The sequence below is a fragment of the Phoxinus phoxinus genome (assembly GCF_949152265.1).
Source record: "Phoxinus phoxinus genome assembly, chromosome: 2".
NCBI classification, from domain to species: domain Eukaryota; kingdom Metazoa; phylum Chordata; class Actinopteri; order Cypriniformes; family Leuciscidae; genus Phoxinus; species Phoxinus phoxinus.
Window position 1 is genome coordinate 48668625 of NC_136877.1, and position 25052 is coordinate 48693676.

Here is a 25052-nt window from a genome sequence, read left to right on the forward strand (position 1 = left end):
TTTATTTTTTTTTATCTGATCACAATCTAAGAGAGCCGATTACAGTTGTTTATCAGTAAAATGATGATTTTTATTGAAAGTTGCTATGTTTTGCCTTTGTACAGCACTATAGCATTTGCAAGGTTTGCCCAAAAGTGCTACTGAATATTTTAGGCATTGACAGTAAAGTGTCTCTGCGTGTTTTGAGTCGGTGCCGAAAGAGAAGGATGTGACACATTCCACACTTGTGTCTTTCTTTGGTCTCATTTCTGGCCACTATCACAGACTCACACACGCAGTAGTTTGCACTTCCACTCTAATCTCACACATACACTACACACCCTCTGCTTTTATAATGTCATGCTAATCTGCATACATAGACACGCCCACCACCAGGTCTCTCTCACACACACACACACACACACACACACACACACACACACACACACACACACACACACACACACACACACACACACACACACACACACACACTGTTTTGCCAGCCCCATATAAAGTGAAGGCAGAAGTCGTCCTGGTGTGATCCCGGACTCCAGCTTCCAGTGTCTGCAGACCAGCGCCGCCTTTCTAACTAAACATAAACCAGGTTAGTTTACTTTTACACATTTAATAGTAAAGCGTTCACCCTGGAAGATGGAAATTGCCAACTACTGTTCAAAAGTTTGAGTACTCATTAAGGCTGCAATTATTTAATCAAAAATACTTATTGAAATATATTGTGATTTTTTTTTTTACAATTTAAAATAACCGTTTTCTATGTGAATATCTTTTAAAATGTAATTTATTCATGTAATCAAAGCTGTATTTTCAGCATCATTACTCCAGTCTTCAGTGTCACATGTTCCTTCAGAAATCATAATAATATGATGATTTGCTTCTCAAGAAACATGTATTATTATTATTATCAGTGTTGAAAATAGTTGCGCTGCTTCATATTTGTGTGGATATATATTTTTTCAGGATTCTTTGATGCATGAAAAGTTCAACTGCGATGCATTTGAAATATAAATATTTTATTATGTTATAAAGGTATTTACTGTCACTTTTGATCAATTTAATGCAGCCTTGCTGTATACAAGTATTAATATCTTATTTAAAAAAATGACTCTGAGCCCAAAGCTTTGGAACGGTACTGGTGTATATTTGCAATTATCCAAAAACCTCCAACTAACTTTTTGTGAAGAACATATATGTGCACGGATATCCTATAAGTGTGTGTGTGTGTGTGTGTGTGTGAGTGTTCACAAAAATTGATTGAGGGTATTGGATAATTGCAAACGACAAGTTGTTATATTTAAAGATGTGTTTAAATTTTAAAGTTATTCTAAATGATTGATTGTGTGTGTGTGTGTGTGTGTGTGTGTGTGTGTGTGTGTGTGTGTGTGTGTGTGTGTGTGTGTGTGTGTGTGTGTGTGTGTGTGTGTAAAAAAATAGGTTGAAAGTAATTGATTGATTGCAAAGGACAAGTTATTGTCTTTAAGTATAATATGTTATTGTTTTAATTTTAAAGTTATTTTAAGTGATTGATATATTTTGGATTTTAGAGCAGATATGTGTGTGTTTGCAAATGCATTTTATGTGTGTGTTTGTGAAAGTAAGTCTGAGTGTTTACATACAGAGCCAATTTTCTGTGTAGTTTGCGAAACGTAACTATTTTAATATGTGCCACCATCTGTTTTATATCTACGTGGAAACCGCAGAAAACAAAACCTTGACAAACTATTTTAGTTTTTTTTAAATCAGCATCAGCTTTTCCGTCTAGTTTACCTCGCCAAGATAACGTGTGGAAAAGTGTGTTCAGCCGTGGCTCAGAAGTGAACAGAGACTTCTCTGTGTTCGAGGTGTTACTCACGGCTCCGGTGGGGTGCAAACTTCTCCTCAAACTTCACACCTCATTCAAGGAGACGCCCAGTTTATGTAATCCATCATCACACAGGTGTTTGTGTGTCTGTGGCGACACATTTTGCCAGTGTAAAAGCAAGCCATTGTGTAGCCTATCATAAAAATACGTTTTCCACATTTAAATGCCGGGAAACGCTGGAAAAGGCTTTGGATGGGGAAATGCCGCCTGCATTAACAGCACCAAAGAGGGAATCACAAGGTGTTGTGTAAAAACACACACTGTTTATTCCCATATTGTGTTCTTAAAGTCACCATGAAATCACAATGTACAATTATTTTTTGTTTAATATTGCAGTATTTATTATAAATTATTTATCTATGCACATCATTATTTTATTATTTTGTAATTCATATGCCCTCATAATCTTTAATCAAAATAACTTCCCCTCCCTCTCCCTCTTGCAGCGACATCTCTTCTCTGATGATGTGTTTACTGACACGAGGGCGGGGCAATCTGTCAATCACATGAGATCCACCAATAGCAAACCACAGCCAATCAATCAAGCCCCGCCCTACATTTATTCTTATTCGAGAATAAGTTTCACTCAGATATACGTCACAATTGGGCAGAAACGACAATCATAGCTTCCGTTTCATGACGACTAATGTACAGAAAAACATTTCTGGTTTAGAAATAATTTTATTTATTTTTTTTACATTTATTTATTTATTTAGTTAGTAAGTTAGTTGTAAGCAAGTCATTTTGTTATTTCCACAAGTTTAATAGTTTTTTATTTAAGTTTCTATATGTGAAAATAAAATACAAAACACTAATTTAGTTAAGCAGATACTTTTTCAGTAACACTTTCAAAATTAAGGTCTCATTTAATAATATTAGTTAATTCATTAGCTAACAATGCATGAGCAATATATTTTTTAAGCATTTATTGATATTTGTTAACCTTAATTACTAAATGTAATTGTTCATGTTAGTTCACAGTGCATTAACTAATGTTAACAAATACAACTTTGGATTTTAAAAATGTATTAGGAAATGTAACAATGACCATTGACTAAGATTAATAAATGCTGTAGAAGTATTGTTAATTGTTTGTTCACGTTAACTATTACAGTTAACTAATGTTAACAACGAAACCTTAATGTAAAGTGTCGCCATTTTTTCAAATAATGACAGAAAGAAAGAAAAGCCAAACTGCATCTTACTCATTAGTCTTACTCATTACGTTTCTACATTGGACTTTTCATATGCGCCTATAAATCAAAGGAAGAAAGGCCAAATCCTGCAATAAAACTGCAGCTGCACATGCTTTGTGTTTGTGTGCAGTGCTTCATCGTCAATGCAAAACAGATGCCATAAATTACACACTTTCTGTGCAACACATTTTATAAAAATGCATGGATGTGTAAACAAAAGAAGAGGCTGTTCTATTGTTTTATCATTGAAGTCTGTATGTGATGTGTGGAGCTGACCTGTATATGTTGTTTCTGAGTTCAGTTTAGTGGCCACTACACCAGTACCTGCCATGGCTGATCAAGAGGCCCGAGAGGACCCCACCCCTGCCGTCACACCCGCCGCCACACCTGCCGCAACACCTGCCGCCGCCACACCTGCCGCCACACCTGCTGCCACACCCGCCGCCGCCACACCCGCCGCCACACCCGCCGCCACACCTGCCGCACGCCCCAAACGCGTGTCCCACCGCGGGCGCAGTGCAGGAGCCAAACCCAGCTCTAATCAACAAGAGGGCAAAGTGGAGGAGTTTGAGCCCTTCATGTTAATGCCCAGAGGACCACCTCCACTCAATGGTGAGAATGCGAACATTTGTACTTTTTAATGGCTTCTCGAACAGGAATAAATGTTGATTTTTATCCATGGGGAATTGATTGGATGGGTGTGGTTTGCTATTGGTGGATCTCATATGATTGACAGGTTGCCCCGCCCTCTTCATTAGAGAAGAAAAGCGATGTCACTGCAAGAGGGAAGGAATTTAGATACAACATTATGAGGCACGAATTTTAAAAACAATGTGCAAGGATAAATTATTTAGAATAAACAGCAATATTCCTTAAAAAGCTAGAATCTTGTCACTGTAAGAAATTATATGTAGAGTAAATCCATTTTATTTGGTGTGCCTTTTATTTTACAGTTATCATCAATATTAATATTCTTGGCATTTTTGTAAAATGTATCTCTATTTTTGTCTCAAATTGAGTTGGACAAAGTGTCAACTTAATAAAATGATACTTAACAGATACTGTCATAGAAACTTAATTTTAAAAAGGTATGTCTCTCACTTAAATATGATATCATTATTATCAGTGTTATTGTTAACCAAAACCTGAAATAAAGCTGAAATAAAATTAAATATGAATATTAGATGAAAAACTAGAAAATTTTGAGAAAAATAAGTTTAAGCTTAAGTACTAAACTAAAACTGTATACAAATTAGTTAATTATAAACTATTTACACTATAAAAAAATTGTTAAAATGTAAACTATAATTGAAAATATTAATAGATTAATAAAAATATGAATAAACACCAATAGTATATAAATAATACTAAAATGACACTAATGACACTATTTTCCAGTGAAAAATATCCCAATGCATTTCCTATGAAAATGAATAAAGCATTTAAAATTAACTACACATCAAGTGAAAGCATGATAAAATATTGTCAGTTATTAAAGCAATTTTTTATGCATAACCAATTAAAATGTAATGGTGATGAATAGGGACATGAAAATTGGCTGATACAAACAAATATTTGAAATGAAAAAGTTTTTGTTTTAAAGGTTATTTTGCACTACATGCACAAAAAGGTAAAATTCAAAAACGTTTATTATCAGTAATAACTCATGCAGACACACTTGGTACCGTTTCCTTAGAGTCACCCATATTTGGATGGTTGCAACAGTAGAAGGAAAGGCTTTGTTTACTAAAATATTTGCTTGGTCTTATCTAGTCAAAAGCCGTCAACTGAAACCAATATCCTGATCACTGAAGACCGTTTCCTGCATGTTTACCGTTTCCACCAGATAACAGTGAGCTCTCGTCCCCAACATTTATTGCAGGAAGCACAGCACTTGTATCTTGTAACATCTTGAGTCTTTCGTCATCCTCTTCCCTTCAAACCCCCAGAGATAAAGAATGAAAGACATCCTCTGTGAGAGAGTCATGCCACTGTTTTTGTAGAGTATTTATTGTAAATTTACCGTGCTGACAGTCCTGTTTCTGTCCCTCAGAGTATCTGGATGTCTGGGAAGTGGATGTGTTGAAACGACCCGAAGAGCTCAATAAACAAGAGCACCACACACACCTGTACGCCAGCAACTTCCTCATCGTGCGTCGGGCTCAAGAGTTCCAGATCAAGATCAAATTCAATCGGCCCTACAAACCGGCTGAGGACAAGTTTGCACTTGAGTTTGTCATAGGTGAGTCTTCAGAGAATTCAGCTCAACATGTTCACAACAGTGGCGGCTGGTGGGTTTTTACATAGAGTAGGCACACAAAACTTTATTTTTTAACTGCTTTAAAATGGCTTTTTGCTCACCTATAGACCGGCAATGTATAAGTTCACTCACCTAGTCCTAGCCTATCACTTGAAGCAAAAATCCATCCTTCTGTCCTTTTAAATGTCCGTGTTAAAAGAGCACGTTCGTCGTTTCGTGAAGCTGACGGCCGTATAGCTTGTTTCCAATTTAGACATGGGGTCTTCCCTCATTTTTAATTTGTAGCTGTTGTATGAATGGTAGTTTAGTAAAAAATGTTGCGATCAAATATTCAAAATCTCTACTCTCCATAGTTACATCAGTTACATTTATTTTGTAAATTTCCTACCGTAAATATATAAAACATTTATTTTTGTGAGTGAATGCAGCACAATCGTGAACATAAATGCACAACTTTAAAGGAGATTTTCTCAATGTTTAGATTTTTTTTTTTGCACCCTCAGATTCCAGAATAGTCGTATCTCAGCCAAATATTGTCCTATCCTAACAAAACATACATCAATGAAAAGCGTATTTATTCAGCTTTCATTTTTAAAAAAAAATTAACCATGTGACTGGTTTTGTGGTCCAGGGTCACATGTAACGTACTGTAATTTACGTCTCGTCGATGATTGGTTGATATACCAAGCCTCCTCTGCCATGTGACTTTTCTCAACACTCCACATCGCGTTTCGCAGATTCTGCACATTTGCGGAAGAGGCTCGCGACGGTTACACTTACAGAGGTGAAATTACAAAGAATAAATACACATTCTGAGACATGAAATGAATAACTGGGAATTTTATTACCATTAAATCGTCCTTCTCCCATTTTTACTTAAAAGTTTTGGGTAGGCTTGGCCTCCATTTCCCCTCCTGAAGAGCCGCCACTGGTTCACAAGTCTTTTTCCCAGTGGTGGACAATAATGAAGTAGTTTTACTTAGTTACTGATATTTCAAGTATCTTACTTTAAGTATTTTTCTTTTGGGAAACTTTTACTTCAGTGCATTCCAAAGCACAACATGATACTCTTTAGTCCATTTCATAAAAACATGTCGTTCCTCACTATTTCGAACTTAAGAAATCGCCACCCGACACCCAAGAACATGAATATGATTCTTTCCAATTCCCCTGTTGAATTGGTTCACAAATCACATCGCACTGAATGATTCATTCACAAATCGGACTGATCCGATTGCAACTCACTGATTAGGTAAAAATGAACCAGGATATAGTCTCGCAACGCAAAAAGTAAGTTACTAATCTCAAATTTTAGAATTGCTTATTGTAAATTAAAATCATATTTAGGTCGCGACTCAGTTATTTGAGAACTAAATCTGTTGTAAAAGTTTATAAGAAGTATAATAATCAGTATTATGAACAATACGTTTTGGTAATACATTTAAAAGTTTGCTTTTTTTGCAGATCAATACATATTAAATGTTTGCACTACTCTTTAATACTACTGATAATGACTAGTACTGGCTAGAATAAATAATAAATATGGGTCATAGATCAGCGCTTTTAATACTTAAGGACGTAAAAAACAATGACTTTTTTCAAAAGTCAAAATTCCATTGTTTATTAGTCTAAATTGAGTATTGTGTAAATGAACAACCACTATATCTCAAATTGGTCATCTGGAAGTCTTTCCTTTTTTTTTAAAGCATTCTTCACTTAAAAAAGAAAGTTCTTTATTGGCATTGATGGTTCCATTTAAGAACCTTTAACATTCATAGAATCTTTCCATTCCGCAAAAGCTTCTTAAACTGGAAAAAGGTTCTTTAGTGAACCAAAAAAAGGTTCTTCTATGGCATCGCTGTGAAGCCATCTCCATTTTTAAGAGCGTACATGTTTTTTGAAGCTTCCTTCTGCTTACATGATCAGGTTTCCCCTTTTGCAATACCTAAGAACTATTTAAAGAGGCATATTGTCCAGCACAGCAATAAATGTAATTCACTATGCATTTTCTGCATGTATTTAACCCTGAAATTTCACAAGAGATGTCATTGTTCTGCAACTTCTGAGCACCATCAACACTTTCCCTTCTCGTTGGCACACTTCCCTTCAGTGACACAACCTTGTGCACTTCTCTTTTTTTCTTGATAATATTTACACATCCAGATATTTGCACATTGCCACTGATATTTAAGGAAACTGAGCGCACGAGCTGAAGGAAGTCAACTTGTTGGCTAATTGCACAAGGTTCTGTTTACTGGAAAACTTTGCCATACGCAACCATGCAGAAGTTTGGGGTCAGTAACGATTTCTACTTTTATTCAGGAAGGATGCATTAAAAGTGACAAAGACATTTGTAATGTTTCTATCTCAAATAAATGCTGCACTCTCTGTTCATCAAATTATACTGAAAAAAATGCATCACAGTTTTCACAAAAATATTAAGCAGTTTTCAACATTGATAATAAAAAAAATCCTTGAACAGCAAATCAACATATTAGAATGATTTCTGAATCATGTGACACTATGCATCACATGAATAAATTACATTTAAAAAAATATGTAAATCAAACAGTTATTTTAAATTGTAATAATATTTTACAATATTACTGTTTTTTTTAATCAAATTAATGCAGCTTGCTGAACATCTTTCAAAAAATTATTATATATATATTTTTAATCTTACAGTAACACCTACAATAAGGTTCATTAGTTAACATTAGTTAATGTATTAACTAACATGAACTAACAATGAGCAATACATTTATTACCGTATTTATTCATATTTGTTAATGTTATTAGTTAATAAAGATACAGCTGTTCATTGTTTGTTCATGTTAGTTCACAGTGCATTAACTAATGTTACCTAACACAACCTTTGATTTGAATAATGTTAGTAAATGTTGAAATGAATTCAAACTAAAAAATTTATGCTGTAGAAGTATTGTTCATGCTTAGTTCATGTTAACTAAGGCCACTAATGAACCTTATTGTAAAGTGTTAGCAATCTTACAGTAGTGTATATATAGTGTATGTGTATGAGCCTGTGATACTAGTATTGTGTTGTGTTGTGCACTAGGGCCGAGTCCTCAGTACAGTAAGGGCACGTACATCCCCGTCTTCCCCACTGCGGATCGACAGAGTCTTTGGAGAGGTCGGGTCGTAGAGACCAGCGACAATGTTGTCACGATGGGCATCACACCCTCACCAGAGTGCATTGTGGGAAAGTATGTGATATATATCGGTGTGGTGACGCCCTACGGCATCCGCAGGACCAGGAGGGACCCGAGCACCGACGTCTACATCCTTTTCAACCCGTGGTCATCAGGTTTTACATTTCTTTCTTTCTTTCTTTCTGGTAGAAGAACCCATATTAAATAGGCTCAATCTTTGAACATATGGACGTCAGTGCACACTGAAACTGTGAAGATGTGAGGCGTGATAACTGATGTTTCTTTGAAAGCGGATCCCGTGTTCTTGGAAGACGAGGAGGAGCGTGAAGAGTGTGTTATGAACGAGCTGGGGATCATCTATCACGGAGCATACGACGACGTGTCCGAACGGGCCTGGAACTACGGACAGGTTTGCGGCGGCTTTCTTATGAGCTTTAAATGTTCAGATCAATGTGTTTAATTGCACTTTTCTCTCTCTAATGTTCAGGAATAACTGAGTGCCATGCATTTAATTTATAAAAGACACTTGGGACACATTTGATCTCTGTCAAAAATCTCTATAACATTTATTTATTATTAGGCATGCACTTTTATTATAAAATATGTGGCAATATCAATAAACCAATAATTAGTTTAATGTTACAAACAATAATTGATTTTAATGACCCATATTACAACTCTGGTAACACTTACAATGGTTGCATTTGCTGACATTAGTTAACATGAACTAAGAATGAACTATACTTCTACCGCATTTATTAATCTCAGTTCATTTTAACATTTACTAAAACATAATGCATAAGATCAAAAGTCACATTAGTTAACATTCACAATAGTTTAAATAGTACAATTATATTGCTCAATGTTAATGTCATTAATGGTAACAAATTAAACGTAAACTGTTACAAAAATTCTATACTATAAAGTAAAAATGTATTAAAAAAACAATTTTATATTCAACAAGTGATTTTATGCACAACTTTATAAGTACAACTTTATGATGTACAGTAAACTTGATGTACAGTATAGATATTTATTTTAAAACTGTCTAAAAATTACATTTAATAGCATTATTAAATATTAGTATTTTAAATTATTTTAAGTGAGTGTTGATATGTGATGACAAAGGGATATTGTGCATCCTTAATTATAACTAAAATGCTGTAATAATATTTTCGTGTTTATGAATAGAAATACTGCAATTTTCTGTATTGTTTGTTTTGTAGTTTGAGTTTGGTGTCCTGGATGCCTGTCTGTTCATTCTGGATAAAGCAGATATGCCGCTGTCCAACCGCGGGGACATCATTAAAGTGACCCGCGTCGCCTCGGCCATGGTGAGAAACTCACACACTTGAACCAGAGAAACTCCAGCTACAGTTTCCAGAACGCTGAACGATCGCCTTCACTTATTCTTTACCATCTCATGAGGAACTGAGCTTCACTGTCCCAGACTTGGACTATAATGTAAATGTTCACAGCTAACGGTAAAGCATCGGACTGTCATACTTTGACAGATAAATAATACTTTTATTCACATATGCATAGTCGGTTATGTCTGTGAACGTAAACAGCAGGGAAAGAAATCGCATGTGTAGCTACATTTGATTAAAGTGAAAGCAGCGTAAACTACAGTACCGACTGCTGTGAATATGAATCAAACAACAAGAGAAAAACAGGAAATCACTCACTGCTCTTTATTGAACAACTAGCCCTGGTGAAAACCCGTAAGTAAACTTGCAGCCAGACTAATAATCAGTGTACTTCAAGTGTGTTCATGATTAGTTAACTTCAAGTGTGCTATTTTGGAACAACTCATTTTGTACCAAGTATATTTTAGTTGTAATTAAATTGTAGTAAAGCATAACTTTAAGTGTATTTAGTGTACTAAATTGGAACAACTTCAAGTATACTTCAAGTATATGCCTGTGTAGGGACTAATTACATGCGATATTAAAGTGTAATTTTTTTGTGTTACAAGTACATTACGAGTGTCTTCGAAACACAAGCAATATACCATAAGTGTATTATATTTTAGTAAAAATTATATGCTCAGTAATACCTTTGGCTTATTCCAAACTACAAATTGCATACTTTGTCTTCAATAACAAATGCACATTAATAAACAAATGTAACTTAGCTATACTTCGTACAATATACAATTGGCTACTATAATGTATTTTGAAAGTATACTTTCAATGCATTGTTTCAATGATCATTTCCAGCTCACAGTTAAAAATATATTTAAGTAAAGTGCAAATAAATACACTTTTAAAAAATAAACAGAATTTTCACTTTAAGTATATTTTTTCTAAAATATATTTTCAGAAAATATACCAAAGTACAATTTTTAAGTGTGTTAAAAGTTGTATTGTGAAAACAGGTAAAAGCATGATGGATGCTAATATACTTTTAATATATGTAAAGATAGTAAACATTTTTGTTAGTATATTTGCAATGTAATATTGATAAAGGGAATATATTTCTAATAAAATGAAGTATACTTTTTTCACTAGGGAGTAGCTTTAATAAGAATACATTTATTTCTTGAATGCTCTGGCGAGGAGATAAACATGGCGGACTGTGGACAGCTCACTGAGGGCGGGTCTATGCTAATAGGGCGGAGTCTGTCAGAAGTTGAGGGCGGGGCCTATGCATTTGTGACATCACACTGCAAGAATCTGCAAACGGCTTGTTCTGAGACATTGCTTATGATTTAGGGGGAATCAATTTGTGATTATTATTATTATTATTATAGGGTGGTTGTGTACACATTTGTTCAAACACCATGTAAAAGTGAACAGGTCACCTTTAATACTAAAAACACACAGCCTTTTAACATTTCCACATGATGATTTGTAATGTGTGCTATTGGCGAAACAACATGTCGGTTTCAACTTTCATGAAGTTATTGTTGAGCTCACCTCTTCCCTGGCTCAAAACAGCTGAACTCCCGCGATGACGACGGCGTGTTGGTGGGAAACTGGAGTGGAGATTACACATACGGCGTCCCACCGACGTCCTGGACCGGCAGCGTGGAGATCCTCCTGGACTACGCCAACAGCAGAGGAACGCCGGTCTGCTACGCCCAGTGCTGGGTCTACGCTGCCGTCTTCAACTCCTGTGAGAGCTCACTTAGGTCACATGATCACCAGGACAAGATGTTCATTTATAGGTCACATGATCACCAGGACAAGATGCAAGCTTATTACACGCCACATAAGTGAATAATTAGACATGAAATATTGATTTGAGTTTATCTATTTTATTAGCTCATTCAACACAAAGCTTCCACAAATAAAAATAGTTCCTAGCAAGCAGATTTGAGCCTTGACCAACAAGCAAGTTCATATCACTGTACAGGTGAAACTCGAAAAATTTGAATAACGTGCAAAAGTTCACTTATTTCAGTAATTCAATTTAAAGGGATACTTCAGGATTTAGCATTAAGCTTTGTATCAGTAGAAAACCTGTAGTATTTTCAAATTACCGATGTTCAAATTCCCTCCCTCAACCTCATATCCCCCTGAGACGAGAGATTTATGTATTTTTTGTCTGTAAAAAATCCTCAGATGATGCAAAAATCATCATTTTGCGTCATCTGAGGATTTTTTGGCCAGATGCTAGAGATTACAGCCAGTAGAAGGCGCTAGATCCGCATGTTTTCAGCCCGCCCATAGAGGGATCTCACTCACAGAATGTAGAAATGGTGTCAGCCATCTTTTATGTGGAAGCTAAGCTAACAGGCTCTTGTTCTGTGGAGAGTAGTAGCGGTTACCATCTTCTTTTTCCCGGACATGTCTGGCCGTCGAGATCGTCCAAAATGTCCGGGATTCGGCTTTTGCTTTCTGCAGTCGCCATTCATTGTTTACACACACACCTTTTGTGTAAATCTAACTGAATTCATTCCGATTGTTGAATCTGAATGTAGTGTTTACATGAACGCTAAACAAGTGATCGGTTGATGTGCGTTTTAACATTGCTAAGAAAATTCCCGCTCCTCCATGAGAGATACGAGACCGGTGCGTCTCACAGGTGCCGCTCATCAGTAATCACGCCACCGGCCTCGCGTCGTTCTCCCGCGGCCGTCAGCCTCGTCCTGCGCGCCGCAGGAAACACAATGAATGGCGACTGTAGAACGCAAAAGACGAATCCTGGACATGTTTGCCGATCTCGAAATCCCGGGCAGACTCGTCACGGAGACTCACTAGTAGCCTAGCCTTGTTGTTTAGCGGCGCACTCTTACCGGTAGGCGTGGCTTGGGAGTGGCCTCGTAGGGCAGTGAAGCAAGTGCATTCTGGGAGTTGTTGTCTTTCATCCACATGAGCCACAAATACATTTTCTAGAAGGATCCAAATTAAAAAATAATTTCACATTTCTACTACATAAATGACCCATTTTAAATACACATTCATCTTTACAGAGGTGAAGTATCCCTTTAAAAGGTTAAACTAATATATAGTATATAGACTCATTACATGCAGTGAGATATTTCAAGACTTTATTTGTTATAATTTTGATGATTATGACGTACAGCTTATGAAAACCCCAAATTGAAAATTAGAATATTGTGAAAAGGTTTTCATAAGCTGTAAGCCATAATCATCAAAATTATAACAAATAAAGGCTTGAAATAACTCACTTTGCATGTAATGAGTCTATATAATATATTAGTTTCATAAATAAATATCACTTATTACACAGCTTTTCACCACATAAATAATAACAGAGGGGTCATGAAATAGGGATTTGAGAAAAAAGTGTTTTAAAATCCTACCTGTTAATTATCTTAAAATCCATTACATTGCACAAAACAATAAACCGTTGCTTTTGACAACGATCATTATTGGCGAAATACTGACCAATCAGAACCGAGCATGTCAAAGAGCTGTGTAATGAGATTAACTATCATCTCCTTCTTCCCCACAGTCTTGCGTAGTCTCGGGATCCCCAGCAGGGTCGTGACCAACTTCTTCTCCGCCCACGACAACGACGGAAACTTGAAGATGGACATCATTCTGGACGAAAACGGAAAACTGGACCGGAATCGCACCAAGGATTCAATCTGGTTTGTGCTCTTTAATCGCCTGCAATTTAGCAATACCATTTTTGGTAACACTTTACTTAAAGCCTATACAGATAATGCATTATAAAAGTATTTTAATGCACTAACTATGTATTGTAATGCACCTTATAATGCGTTGTACGGTCTCGTGAATAATTGTTACCACAGTTATAATACATTATAATACTGATTTAAAAAAGTATAATGCATTAAAAAACATGACAAACAACCCATTTCAGAATCTGCATTTAAATATTATAATGCATTTTAACTTTGGTTACAATTATTTATGAAGAGAAATAATGCTTTATAAAGTATATTATGAATACCTTTACAATGCATTATACATGCATGCATGCATTGCATACATAACTAAATATGAGTTAAAATTGCATAATGAATTAAAATTACATGCAACATGTCATGGTAACACATTTGGCAGGGGAAAAAATACGATTTTCAATTTCACACAATTTTTTTATATATATGACACACATGTATTAACACAATTGCATAGTATTGACATTGTATTAATAGTTACGCCCAATTTTATACAAGGCTTTTTTGTCCACTTATCTTGAATTTGAGGAGGATTTTTTGTTCATTTTCGGCAGTATTGTTACCCCAAGGGCTTGTCCATCTCTCACCCTGTTGCTGAATGTGGCGTATGCAGTAAATGACTTGCTTTATCTTCATCTGCAGGAACTATCACTGCTGGAACGAGTGCTTCATGGCGAGACCCGATCTGCCCTCGGGCTTTGGAGGATGGCAGGTTGTGGACGCTACGCCACAGGAGACAAGTGATGGTAGGACACACACACACACACACACACACACACACCTGTTTGTTGTTCTGTGATGTCATTGAGGCTGTTCTTCTGTCAGGTATGTTCAGGTGCGGACCTGCATCAGTGGCTGCCATTAAACACGGCCAGATCTGCTACCCGTTTGATGCCCCGTTTGTCTTTGCTGAGGTAATGCAAGCCATGTGACAGGCTCTGTTTACTCCTGGCATTAAGATGCGCTTTGGTCGATCGGATCATAAGTAGGCGAGGGAGACACAATCCTGTTTACTCTTGTTTTAATCTGTCTCTTCTGTCCACTTTCAAACATTTCTGTCCTGATTTCTTCGAGGGGAGGGTCTGTGGGCGGGAAATGTTTGTGTTTTCAGATCTTTCGATCTAATGGTCAAAATAAGCTCACGCATCCATCTATCTATCTATCTATCTATCTATCTATCTATCTATCTATCTATCTATCTATCTATCTATCTATCTATCTATCTATCTATCTATCTATCTATCTATCTATCTATCTATCTATCTATCTATCTATCTATCTATCTATCTCCTCTATCTATCTATCTATCTATCTATCTATCTATCTATCTATCTATCTATCTATCTATCTATCTATCTATCTATCTATCTATCTATCTATCTATCTATCTATCTATCTATCCATCCATCTATCTCTCTATCCGTCCGTCCGTCCGTCTGTCTGTCTGTCTGTCCATCCATCTAATCTATCTCTCTCTCTCTGCAGGTGAACAGTGACGTGGTGTTTTACCGTAGACATAAAGACGGCACATTGGACCCGGTGAAGGTGAATACCTCTCACGTGGGCCGCATGGTTCTGACCAAAGCCGTGCTGCACGATGGCCGTCGAGACATCACCAATCAATACAAGTTTCCTGAAGGTGAGAGGAGTTGCTCTTGGATATAAATGTCTGATAACCAGGATCGCCTTCCATTTTAAACCTTTCTTTCCTCAGGGAGCGCAGAGGAGCGCCGTGTGCTGGAGAAAGCGGAGGAGTTCGGCTGTCAGAGGGAGAATTCCTCTCTTCCTACGGGCGATGTGGATGTGGAGATCCTTCATCTGGACGTTCGCGTGGGGGACGACTTCAGCGTGACACTGCAGTTTAACAACCGCAGCGAGCAGCGGCGCAGTGCAGACGTGTACGTCACCGGGACTGTGGTGTATTACACCGGAGTCCCGAGCGGCGAGGTTGTGTTTAAGACTCCCAAAGTGAAACTGGAGCCACTGCAGAGTGAGTACACACAGGAGAGAGTAGGGCTGGGTACACACACGGTTCTCCATTCACAAGTTTGCAGAAGATCTCGTTTTGATATCGATTCATTTGGATATTTATCAGTTACAGGACATGTCAAGAAAAATAATAATAATAATGCTGTAAACTATACAGGGAATAATGTCAGTTGGTACATTAATATAAATTTAAAGGTTAAAGTTAGCACCTGATGTATACAAACTGTTACTGTTATTGTTATAATAACGTTATAGTAATAATGACATAATTATGTTTCTACTTTTACGTTTTTTTTTTTATTTACAGGTGAAACTCGAAAAATTTTAATATTGTGCAAAAGTTAATTTATTTCAGTAATTCAACGTACAGCTTATGAAAACTTTTCATAATATGCTCATTTTGAATTTGGGGTCTTCATAAGCTGTAAGTCATAATCATCAAAATTATAACAAATAAAGGCTTGAAATTTCTCACTTTGCATGTAATGAGTCTATATAATATATTAGTTTCAGCTTTTAAGTTGAATTACTGAAATTAACTTTTGCACGATATTCTAATTTTTCGAGTTTCACCCGTAAACAGATTTATATAAACACAAATTAAATTTTGAAGAACAGGTTAAGCAAAAAAATATTATGAATATTTAATGCATATATTTAGCAAAATGCTCCTCTAGAGTTCTTTTTTCTTTCTTACTATTGAGTTTATGGTCATTGAACAGCTTTTCTAAAGGTGAATGTAATGTTACGTGGCATATTGTTTACAAGCCGTTTTATTGATGTATTTCTGTGGTTGAAACACGGTTGTACCGTTTCTTTTAACATACTTTCTGATGTTCATTCATGTTTATTTGGAGCTGTAACTATTAGTAAAGAGGAGTAGATGAACGGTTAACGTGCCGCTTGAACAGCGATCTGTCACGCTACATTGAAGAGTGCCAAAATGGTAAAATTCATAATAAAATGACAGAATTTGAAACCTAAGACTTTGTTTCACATCAAAAGTAACAGCACAAAGCTTATTATAATTTATTGGTTGGTCGGTGTGATACAAATAATATTTAGTTAAGCTGTCAACTGACACATCAACTGAAAAAGGCACAGAATAAAATAAAAGATAACTTATCTGGATTAAAGAAACGATATCAGTATACAAATATCTTTGTAGAAATGTAATTTTTTTTTACCCCAGCCCCAGGAGAGAGTGTAATATGATTGTTGCTTCTTTACTCATGCTTGTAACGCTCCCCCTGCTGGCGATAGGTAAGGAGGAGAAAGTGTCTGTGCGCGGCGAGGACTACATGCACAAACTGGTGGAACAGGGAAACATCCACTTCATCGCTACAGGAAAGATTAAAGAGACGGGACAGATCATAACAGCGATGAGAGTCATCACAATGCACAACCCCAAACTCATAGTGAAGGTCAGGCATTAGTATTACTGTACCTCTCATTTATTAAACCCAGGGGTTCCCAAACTGCCGCTGATGAGGGAACTGAAAAAGCTATAGATAATACAAATAATTTTAATATTATTAACCTTTTAATCATATACTTGTATATTATTGTATATTATACTTGTATATTATTATCCATCCATCCATCCATCTTCTTCCGCTTATCCGGGGCCGGGTCGCGGGGGCAGCAGTCTAAGCAGAGATGCCCAGACTTCCCTTTCCCTAGCCACTTCCTCTAGCTCTTCCGGGGGGACACCGAGGCGTTCCCAGGCCAGCCGAGAGACATAGTCTCTCCAGCGTGTCCTAGGTCTTCCCCGGGGTCTCCTCCCGGTGGGACGTGCCCGGAACACCTTCCCGGGAAGGCGTCCAGGAGGCATCCGGAACAGATGCCCAAGCCACCTCAGCTGACCCCTCTCGATGTGGAGGAGCAGCGGCTCTACTCTGAGCTCCTCCCGAGTGACCGAGCTCCTCACCCTATCTCTAAGGGATCGCCCAGCCACCCTGCGGAGAAAGCTCATTTCGGCCGCCTGTATCCGGGATCTTGTCCTTTCGGTCATGACCCAAAGCTCATGACCATAGGTGAGAGTAGGAACGTAGATTGACCTTTCTTCACCACGACAGACCGGTACATCGACCGCATTACTGCGGAAGCTGCACCGATCCGTCTGTCAATCTCCCGTTCCATCCTTCCCTCACTCGTGAACAAGACCCCAAGATACTTGAACTCCTCCACTTGAGGCAGGAACTCTCCACCAACCTGAAGTAGGCAAGCCACCCTTTTCCGACTGAGGACCATGGCCTCGGATTTGGAGGTGCTGATTCTCATCCCAGCCGCTTCACACTCGGCTGCAAACCGTCCCAGTGCATGCTGAAGGTCCTGGTCTGTAGGGGCCAACACGACAACATCATCCGCAAAGAGCAGAGACGAAATCGTGTGGTCCCCGAACCTGACACCCTCCGGCCCCTGGCTGCGCCTAGAAATTCTGTCCATAAATATTATGAACAGAACTGGCGACAAAGGGCAGCCCTGCCGAAGTCCAACATGCACCGGGAAGAAGTCTGACTTACTGCCGGCAATGCGAACCAAGCTCCTGCTCCGGTCGTATAGGGACCGGACAGCCCTTAGCAAAGGACCCCGGACCCCATACTCCCGGAGCACCCTCCACAGGCCGCCTCGAGGGACACAGTCGAATGCCTTCTCCAAATCCACAAAACACATGTGGATTGGTTGGGCAAACTCCCATGAACCCTCCAGCACCCTGTAGAGGGTATAGAGCTGGTCCAGTGTTCCACGGCCGGGACGAAAACCGCACTGTTCCTCCTGAATCCGAGGTTCTACTATCGGCCGTAATCTCCTCTCCAGTACCCTAGCATAGACTTTCCCGGGGAGGCTGAGAAGTGTGATCCCCCTGTAGTTGGAACACACTCTCCGGTCCCCCTTCTTAAAAAGAGGGACCACCACCCCAGTCTGCCATCCCAGAGGTACTGTCCCCGACCGCCATGCGATTCTGCAGAGGCGTGTCAGCCAAGACAGCCCCGCAACATCCAGAGACTTGAGGTACTCAGGGCGGATCTCATCCACCCCCGGCGCCTTGCCACCGAGGAGTTTCTTGACTACCTCGGTGACTTCAGCTTGGGAGATGGACGAGTCAACCTCCGAGCCCTCAGCCTCTGCTTCCTCAATGGAAGACGTGACGGCGGGATTGAGGAGATCCTCGAAGTATTCCTTCCACCGTCCGACGACATCCCCAGTTGAGGTCAACAGCTGCCCACCTCCACTGTAAACAGCGTTGGTGGGGCACTGCTTCCCTCTCCTGAGTCGCCGGACGGTTTGCCAGAATCTCTTCGAGGCCAGCCGATAGTCATTTTCCATGGCCTCTCCGAACTCCTCCCAGGCCCGAGTTTTTGCCTCCACAACCACCCGGGCTGCAGTTCGCTTGGCCTGCCGGTACCCGTCAGCTGCCTCAGGAGTCCCACAAGCCAACCAGGCCCGATAGGACTCCTTCTTCAGCTTGACGGCATCCCTTACTTCCGGTGTCCACCACTGGGTTCGGGGATTGCCGCCTCGACAGGCACCGGAGACCTTACGGCCACAGCTCCGAGTGGCCGCTTCGACAATGGAGGTGGAGAACATGGTCCACTCGGACTCAATATCTCCAGCCTCCCTCGGGATCCGGTCGAAGCTCCGCCGGAGGTGGGAGTTGAAGATCTCTCTGACAGAAAACTCGGCCAAACGTTCCCAGCAGACCCTTACAGTACGCTTGGGTCTGCCGAGTCTGTCCAGCTTCCTCTTCCGCCATCGGATCCAACTCACCACCAGGTGGTGATCAGTTGACAGCTCCGCCCCTCTCTTTACCCGAGTGTCCAAGACATACGGCCGCAGGTCAGATGAAACGACCACAAAGTCGATCATCGACCTACGGCCTAGGGTGTCCTGGTGCCACGTGTACTGATGGACACCCTTATGCTTGAACATGGTGTTCGTTATGGACAAACTGTAACTAGCACAGAAGTCCAATAACTGAACACCGCTCGGGTTCAGATCAGGGGGGCCGTTCATCCCAATCACGCCCCTCCAGGTAACACTGTCGTTGCCCACGTGGGCGTTGAAGTCCCCCAGTAGAACGACGGAGTCTCCAGTCGGAGCACTTTCCAGCACCCCTCCCAGAGACTCCAAGAAGGCCGGGTACTCTACACTGCCGTTTGGCCCGTAGGCACACACGACAGTGAGAGACCTATCCCCAACCCGTAGGCGCAGGGAAACGACCCTCTCGTTCACCGGGGTAAACTCCAACACATGGCGGCTGAGTTGGGGGGCTATGAGCAAACCCACACCAGCCCGCCGCCTCTCACCATGGGCAACTCCAGAGTGGTGAAGAGTCCATCCTCTCTCAAGGAGTGTGGTTCCAGAGCCTAAACCGTGCGTAGAGGTGATTCCAACTATCTCTAGTTGGAACCTCTCAACCTCACGCACAATCTCAGGCTCCTTCCCCGCCAGCGAGGTGACGTTCCACGTCCCTAGAGCTAGTTTCCGTGTCCAGGGATCGGGTTGTCGAGGCCCCCGCCTTCGACTGCCGCCCGATCCTCTAAGCACCGGCCCCTTACGGCCCCTCCTGCAGGTGGTGAGCCCACGGGAAGGCGGCCCCACGTCGCTCCTTCGGGCTGAGCCCGGCCGGACCCCGTGGGGGGAGGCCCGACCACCAGGCGCTCGCATACGAGCCCCAACCCCGGGCCTGGCTCCAGGGTGGGGCCCCGGCTGCGCCATACCGGGCGACGTCACGGTCCTTGCTTTAATTTTCTTCATAAAGGGTTTTTTGAACTACTCTTAGTCTGACCCGTCGCCTAGGACCTGTTTGCCTTGGGAGACCCTACCAGGGGCATATAGCCCCGGACAACATAGCTCCTAGGGTCATTCGGGTACTCAAACCCCTCCACCACGTTAAGGTGGCAGTTCAAGGAGGGGGTATATTATTATATACAAATAAAACCATATAAAAGCAATATACATTTAAAGTTTACTTATATCATAAGTTTAATCATATTAACTGTATTAGTAGGTTTATTTTTTTTTTAAATTAAATTTAAGTTTTTTGGTCAGACAAATCCATTTGACCTAAAATATTTACTTGAGGTACCCCTGAGATTTTAAGTTAATAATAATAAATAAATAAAAAATATGATTATAAAAACATATATTAATATATTATACAGGTGAAACTTGAAAAAATAGAATATGGTGCAAAAGTTAATTTATTTCAGTAATTCAACTTAAAAGGTGAAACTAATATATATTATATAGACTCATTACATGCAAAGTGAGCTATTTCAAGCCTTTATTTGTTATAATATTGATGATTATGCTTATGAAAACCTTTTCACAATATTCTAATTTTGAATTTGGGGTTTTCATAAGCTGTAAGTCATAATCATCAAAATTATAACAAATAAAAGCTTGAAATATCTCACTTTGCATGTAATGAGTCTATAAAATATATTAGTTTAACCTTTTAAGTTGAATTACTGAAATAAATGAACTTATGCACCATATTCTAATTTTTTAAGTTTTACCTGTGTGTGTGTGTGTGTGTGTGTGTGTGTGTGTGTGTGTGTGTGTGTGTGTGTGTGTGTGTGTGTGTGTGTGTGTGTGTGTGTGTGTGTGTGTGTGTGTGTGTGTGTGTGTGTGTGTGTGTGTAAAAATAAAAGCTGGGTTCTGTTCCCAGGTAACACACATACTGACAAAATGTTGTGTGAATGGACTGTAAGTTGCTGTTGATAACTGAAAGTAAATGAATCTGCTGCCCTCTACTGGTAGACTAGAGACTAGTTCATGCCTCTCTTCTTTCTCTCTCTCTCGTCTCTTTGCTGTGTCTCTCTGTATAGGTGACCGGTTCTCCACGAGTGAGCGAGGAAATGTACGTGTCCGTCGAGTTCACCAACCCGTTTAAGTTCAGTCTGGAGAATGTGGATCTGCGTATGGAGGGTCCTGGAATCATGGCTTTCAAACACAAGCTGTACAGGTGACCACTGTCTGACCCACACCATCACATCGAAATCTACATATCTGTACATATTACATATATTTTAAATGCAATGCATAGAAGTCAAATAAAATGCATATATGTTAAAATGACCATATTACAGTAATTAGTGTTGGGAATTATGTGCGGTGCAAAAAATGGTTCCTTTTTGTATATATTCCTGGGACCCAGGAATAGACTTTTGGCCACTGTAGTGGACATTATATTTTAGTGAATTTCTCTGACACTATACGTGTCACATGTCCTGTAAAGAGCACATTCAGGGCTTTTCAGAGATAACAAATGTTTGGAGGTTTCACCATGAAAACAACTTCTCCTGGGTCTTTAAAAATGTCTGACATTAATTGAGTGATCAAATGTAGCACTCTTATGGATATATGATAATTAATTGTAATTTAAATCGGACTGGTATTTAATAAACCAACATCTCAGGAAAACGTTATGGGGTTTCAAATAAAAAAATGACTTTCTGTTACCGAACAGGGCATTGATTTCACACACGTCCACTGTAGAGGACACCAGGACTTAAATCATATTTATCAGGCATTTTGGGAGACACAATAAGTGAATATGGAAATAAATCATACATCAATATTCCTCCTATGAAATATTAGATATTATTATTAAAATGTTGCTTATCATTACTCCAATTATTACACTTCTTTTGTCATTAAATATTGCTCCAAGAACACGTTAATGTGCAAATTAGATACAGTGTATAGATACATTACATTGAATGGGGATATTATTTTATGGCCATTTTACCCACGTATTGCATAAAGTAAAATAGTGTATGAATGCATTCCGTTACATCTTTCATAACACAGTTGAGAATCATCTTTATACAAATTTTGGTTTAAAAAATCCTGAAACCCCAAAATGATTGAAAGAAAAATCCTGTTGGTTTTGCCTATACATATCATATCATTTCATGTCATTTTATTTCTTAAACAACTGAGTTAGTGTCCACTACAGAGGACATACCATTTGTGTCTTATGCTCTAAACAATGTGATGACATGAAAAAAAACTAAATTCAAAAAACTTTTTTTTCCTGGGTCTCAGGAGGATATGTGAGATTCACAACACTAAAGTCATGGGTTTGATTCCCAGGGAATGCATTAACTCTGTATACCTTGAATGCAATGCAAGTTGTTTTGGATAAATGCATCTGCCAAATGCATGAATGTAAGTCTGTCCTGCATGTTTTGTGTCATTCTGACGTGTGTGTGTGTGTGTGTGTGTGTGATGTGTTTTTCAGTCTGATTGCTCCAGGCACCTCTATAATGTGGACGGAGACGTTCAGCCCGCGCCGGGCCGGCTCCACTAAACTGCTGGCGAGTCTGGACTGTGCTGCGCTCAGACAGGTGTACGGAGAGACTGAGCTCACCATACAGCCATGAGGATGAAGAGGAGGAACACACACCTGGAGTCTTTGACCAGAGAGACATACCATATAAACTCCAGCATAGCATGTACTCTATAAACAAACTGAAGCATGTTACCAGTGCATTATATTATGTTTAGTCGAAAATACAGTTATTACAATTAATATGTTCTTATATCCGTAGGTTTCAAATAAAATGAATAAACAAATCAACAAAACGTTTTTTTTCTTTCTTGACCATAAAATACTTAAGAGGAAAATAAGCACAGAAAACACAAAGTCGAGTGAAAGTCACTCCACAACACTTTTTTTTATTGAATTAAAATGAATGAATCTCCTCATTATATTAATATTAACTAATGCATAAAACAGGAAAAATCAATCATTCAAATACAAATGCAGTGCCCATTGTAGGGTCATTTTTACAGAAAAGACCATATGTGTGTGAATTATTCAACGAGCTTCTGAGGAGCCGACTTTTAAAGGAGTTTTTGGCAGCATGTGAATGATTCAGTTCTGATGATCAGAAGGTGGCATTGAGATATTCTGTGATCCGTTTGCTGAACTCGCATGATGTTTGAAGACACGGGTCAGTCCTGAGGGCCGCTGTCCTGCAGAGTTTAGCTCTAACTTGCCTCAACACATGCGGGGAAGTTTCTAGTGTGCCTAGATCTTGATTCGCTGGTTCAGATGTGTTTAATTGGAGTTGGAGGTAAACGTTGTAGGACAGTTCCCCTCCAGGAGCAGGATTGGACACCCAATGATCTAGAGGTACAGGTTCGGACGCCTCAGAATAGTAGTTTAGGTTATGGCATTGTTTTTTTTTTTTGGCTGTCAGTGTGATGGAGGTGTAAATGGTTAAAAATGTTACTGTAAATGCTATGACTTTCACCAAAATTACTGTGTTTTTGTTCAGTAAATTGTAGTTGTGCGACCTCTGGTGGCGACATTAAGTAATTAGTGGGTTGTTCGCCTTTGACCTTCGAAACCACACCACTTCCCTCGGCAGAGAAGTGTATCTCATGCTCAGCAAGGGAGTAATCCAGCACCCGGAAACCTTCCATTGACTCCCATTCATTTTGGCGTCACTTTGACAGCGAATAACTTTACATCTGAGGTGCTTAAAGACTCCATTTGTCCATTATTTATTTCTAAAGAAACACGACAATGTATAAAAGGCTCCATTACCTTGTATCTTACGTTATGGCCCCGTAGAAGCAGTTTTTGTAAAAATAGGCTAACGATTGCGTCATAACCACGCTACTCTCTGTCGCACTGTAGCGAAATTACCGTATAGACCGGCGGAGAAGCTTGTAAGAACTGATTTTCCTGTTAAAATAAAACTCACCCTGCAATAAAGCCATAAAACGCACCCTGGACAGAAGATCGCAAAGACAGAGCATAGGACATTGTCCTGTCCAAACACTTTTCCCTTATCTCTGCATCCCCCTCTCCCCCTGAGTCAAGTCACCAAAAGTTCACTAAGAATGCCTATATATCACATATGATGTATCTTGTAACTCTATTGTTTTTCCTTTTCATGTTTGGTATCATTTTCGATGTCTCAGTGCGATTGGTAGAATGGTCTTAATTTCATTGCAGTCATTGGTAATATTAGAAAGATTAAGAACTTAGGAGAACCCCCATACAGTGCTGTGTCAGTGTTCTCCCGTTGGAAAACACTCACACACCGCTGTGTGTCTCTGTCAGGAATGCATTGCTTACTTTTAGAGTCATCTTTGAGAAATGTATGTCATGCATCTATTATTTCTGAATTGGCTTTTAATTACTTGTGTAATTGGCATGATACATTTATACCTGTCAAATAAATGTTACATCTGGATTTATTCTGAAGTTTTCTGAAATCATTATTTTAGTAGATTATAGGAGGCTGGTGCTACCGCAAATCTTGCAGGATAGGTCAAACTAAAGGCGCATGTATGAATGGAGCAGTAGGCACGTCATCTTGAAGACCTTTTGATTTCTGTCTATTACTGATTTAGCAAGTTGTATGGAAATGGCTAAAATCAACTACACTCTTTTGTATGAGTGAGCAGTAGGCAACCGACTTAA

The 25052-nt window shown here is 39.3% G+C and overlaps 1 protein-coding gene across 3 annotated transcripts; it reads left to right on the plus strand.

The window, feature by feature from the left end:
• Positions 1–228: 228 nt before the first annotated feature.
• f13a1b (coagulation factor XIII, A1 polypeptide b) lies at positions 229–24825 on the plus strand. Of its 3 annotated transcripts, none has more exons than XM_079605374.1 (16): positions 397–586; positions 1744–1859; positions 3359–3669; positions 5111–5299; positions 8394–8642; positions 8778–8896; positions 9714–9821; positions 11430–11607; positions 13414–13552; positions 14252–14355; positions 14435–14523; positions 15095–15248; positions 15324–15599; positions 16862–17022; positions 21436–21572; positions 22854–24825. In XM_079605374.1, exons 3-16 carry the CDS (start codon positions 3387–3389, stop codon positions 22993–22995), a joined length of 2328 nt encoding a protein of 775 aa, XP_079461500.1. In that variant the 5' UTR covers positions 397–586; positions 1744–1859; positions 3359–3386; the 3' UTR covers positions 22996–24825. The 3 variants fall into 3 exon arrangements, with proteins under 3 accessions (XP_079461499.1, XP_079461500.1, XP_079461501.1); XM_079605375.1 differs by having other exon boundaries at positions 503–586; positions 1744–1936; XM_079605373.1 differs by lacking the exon at positions 1744–1859 and having other exon boundaries at positions 229–586.
• Positions 24826–25052: the final 227 nt, after the last annotated feature.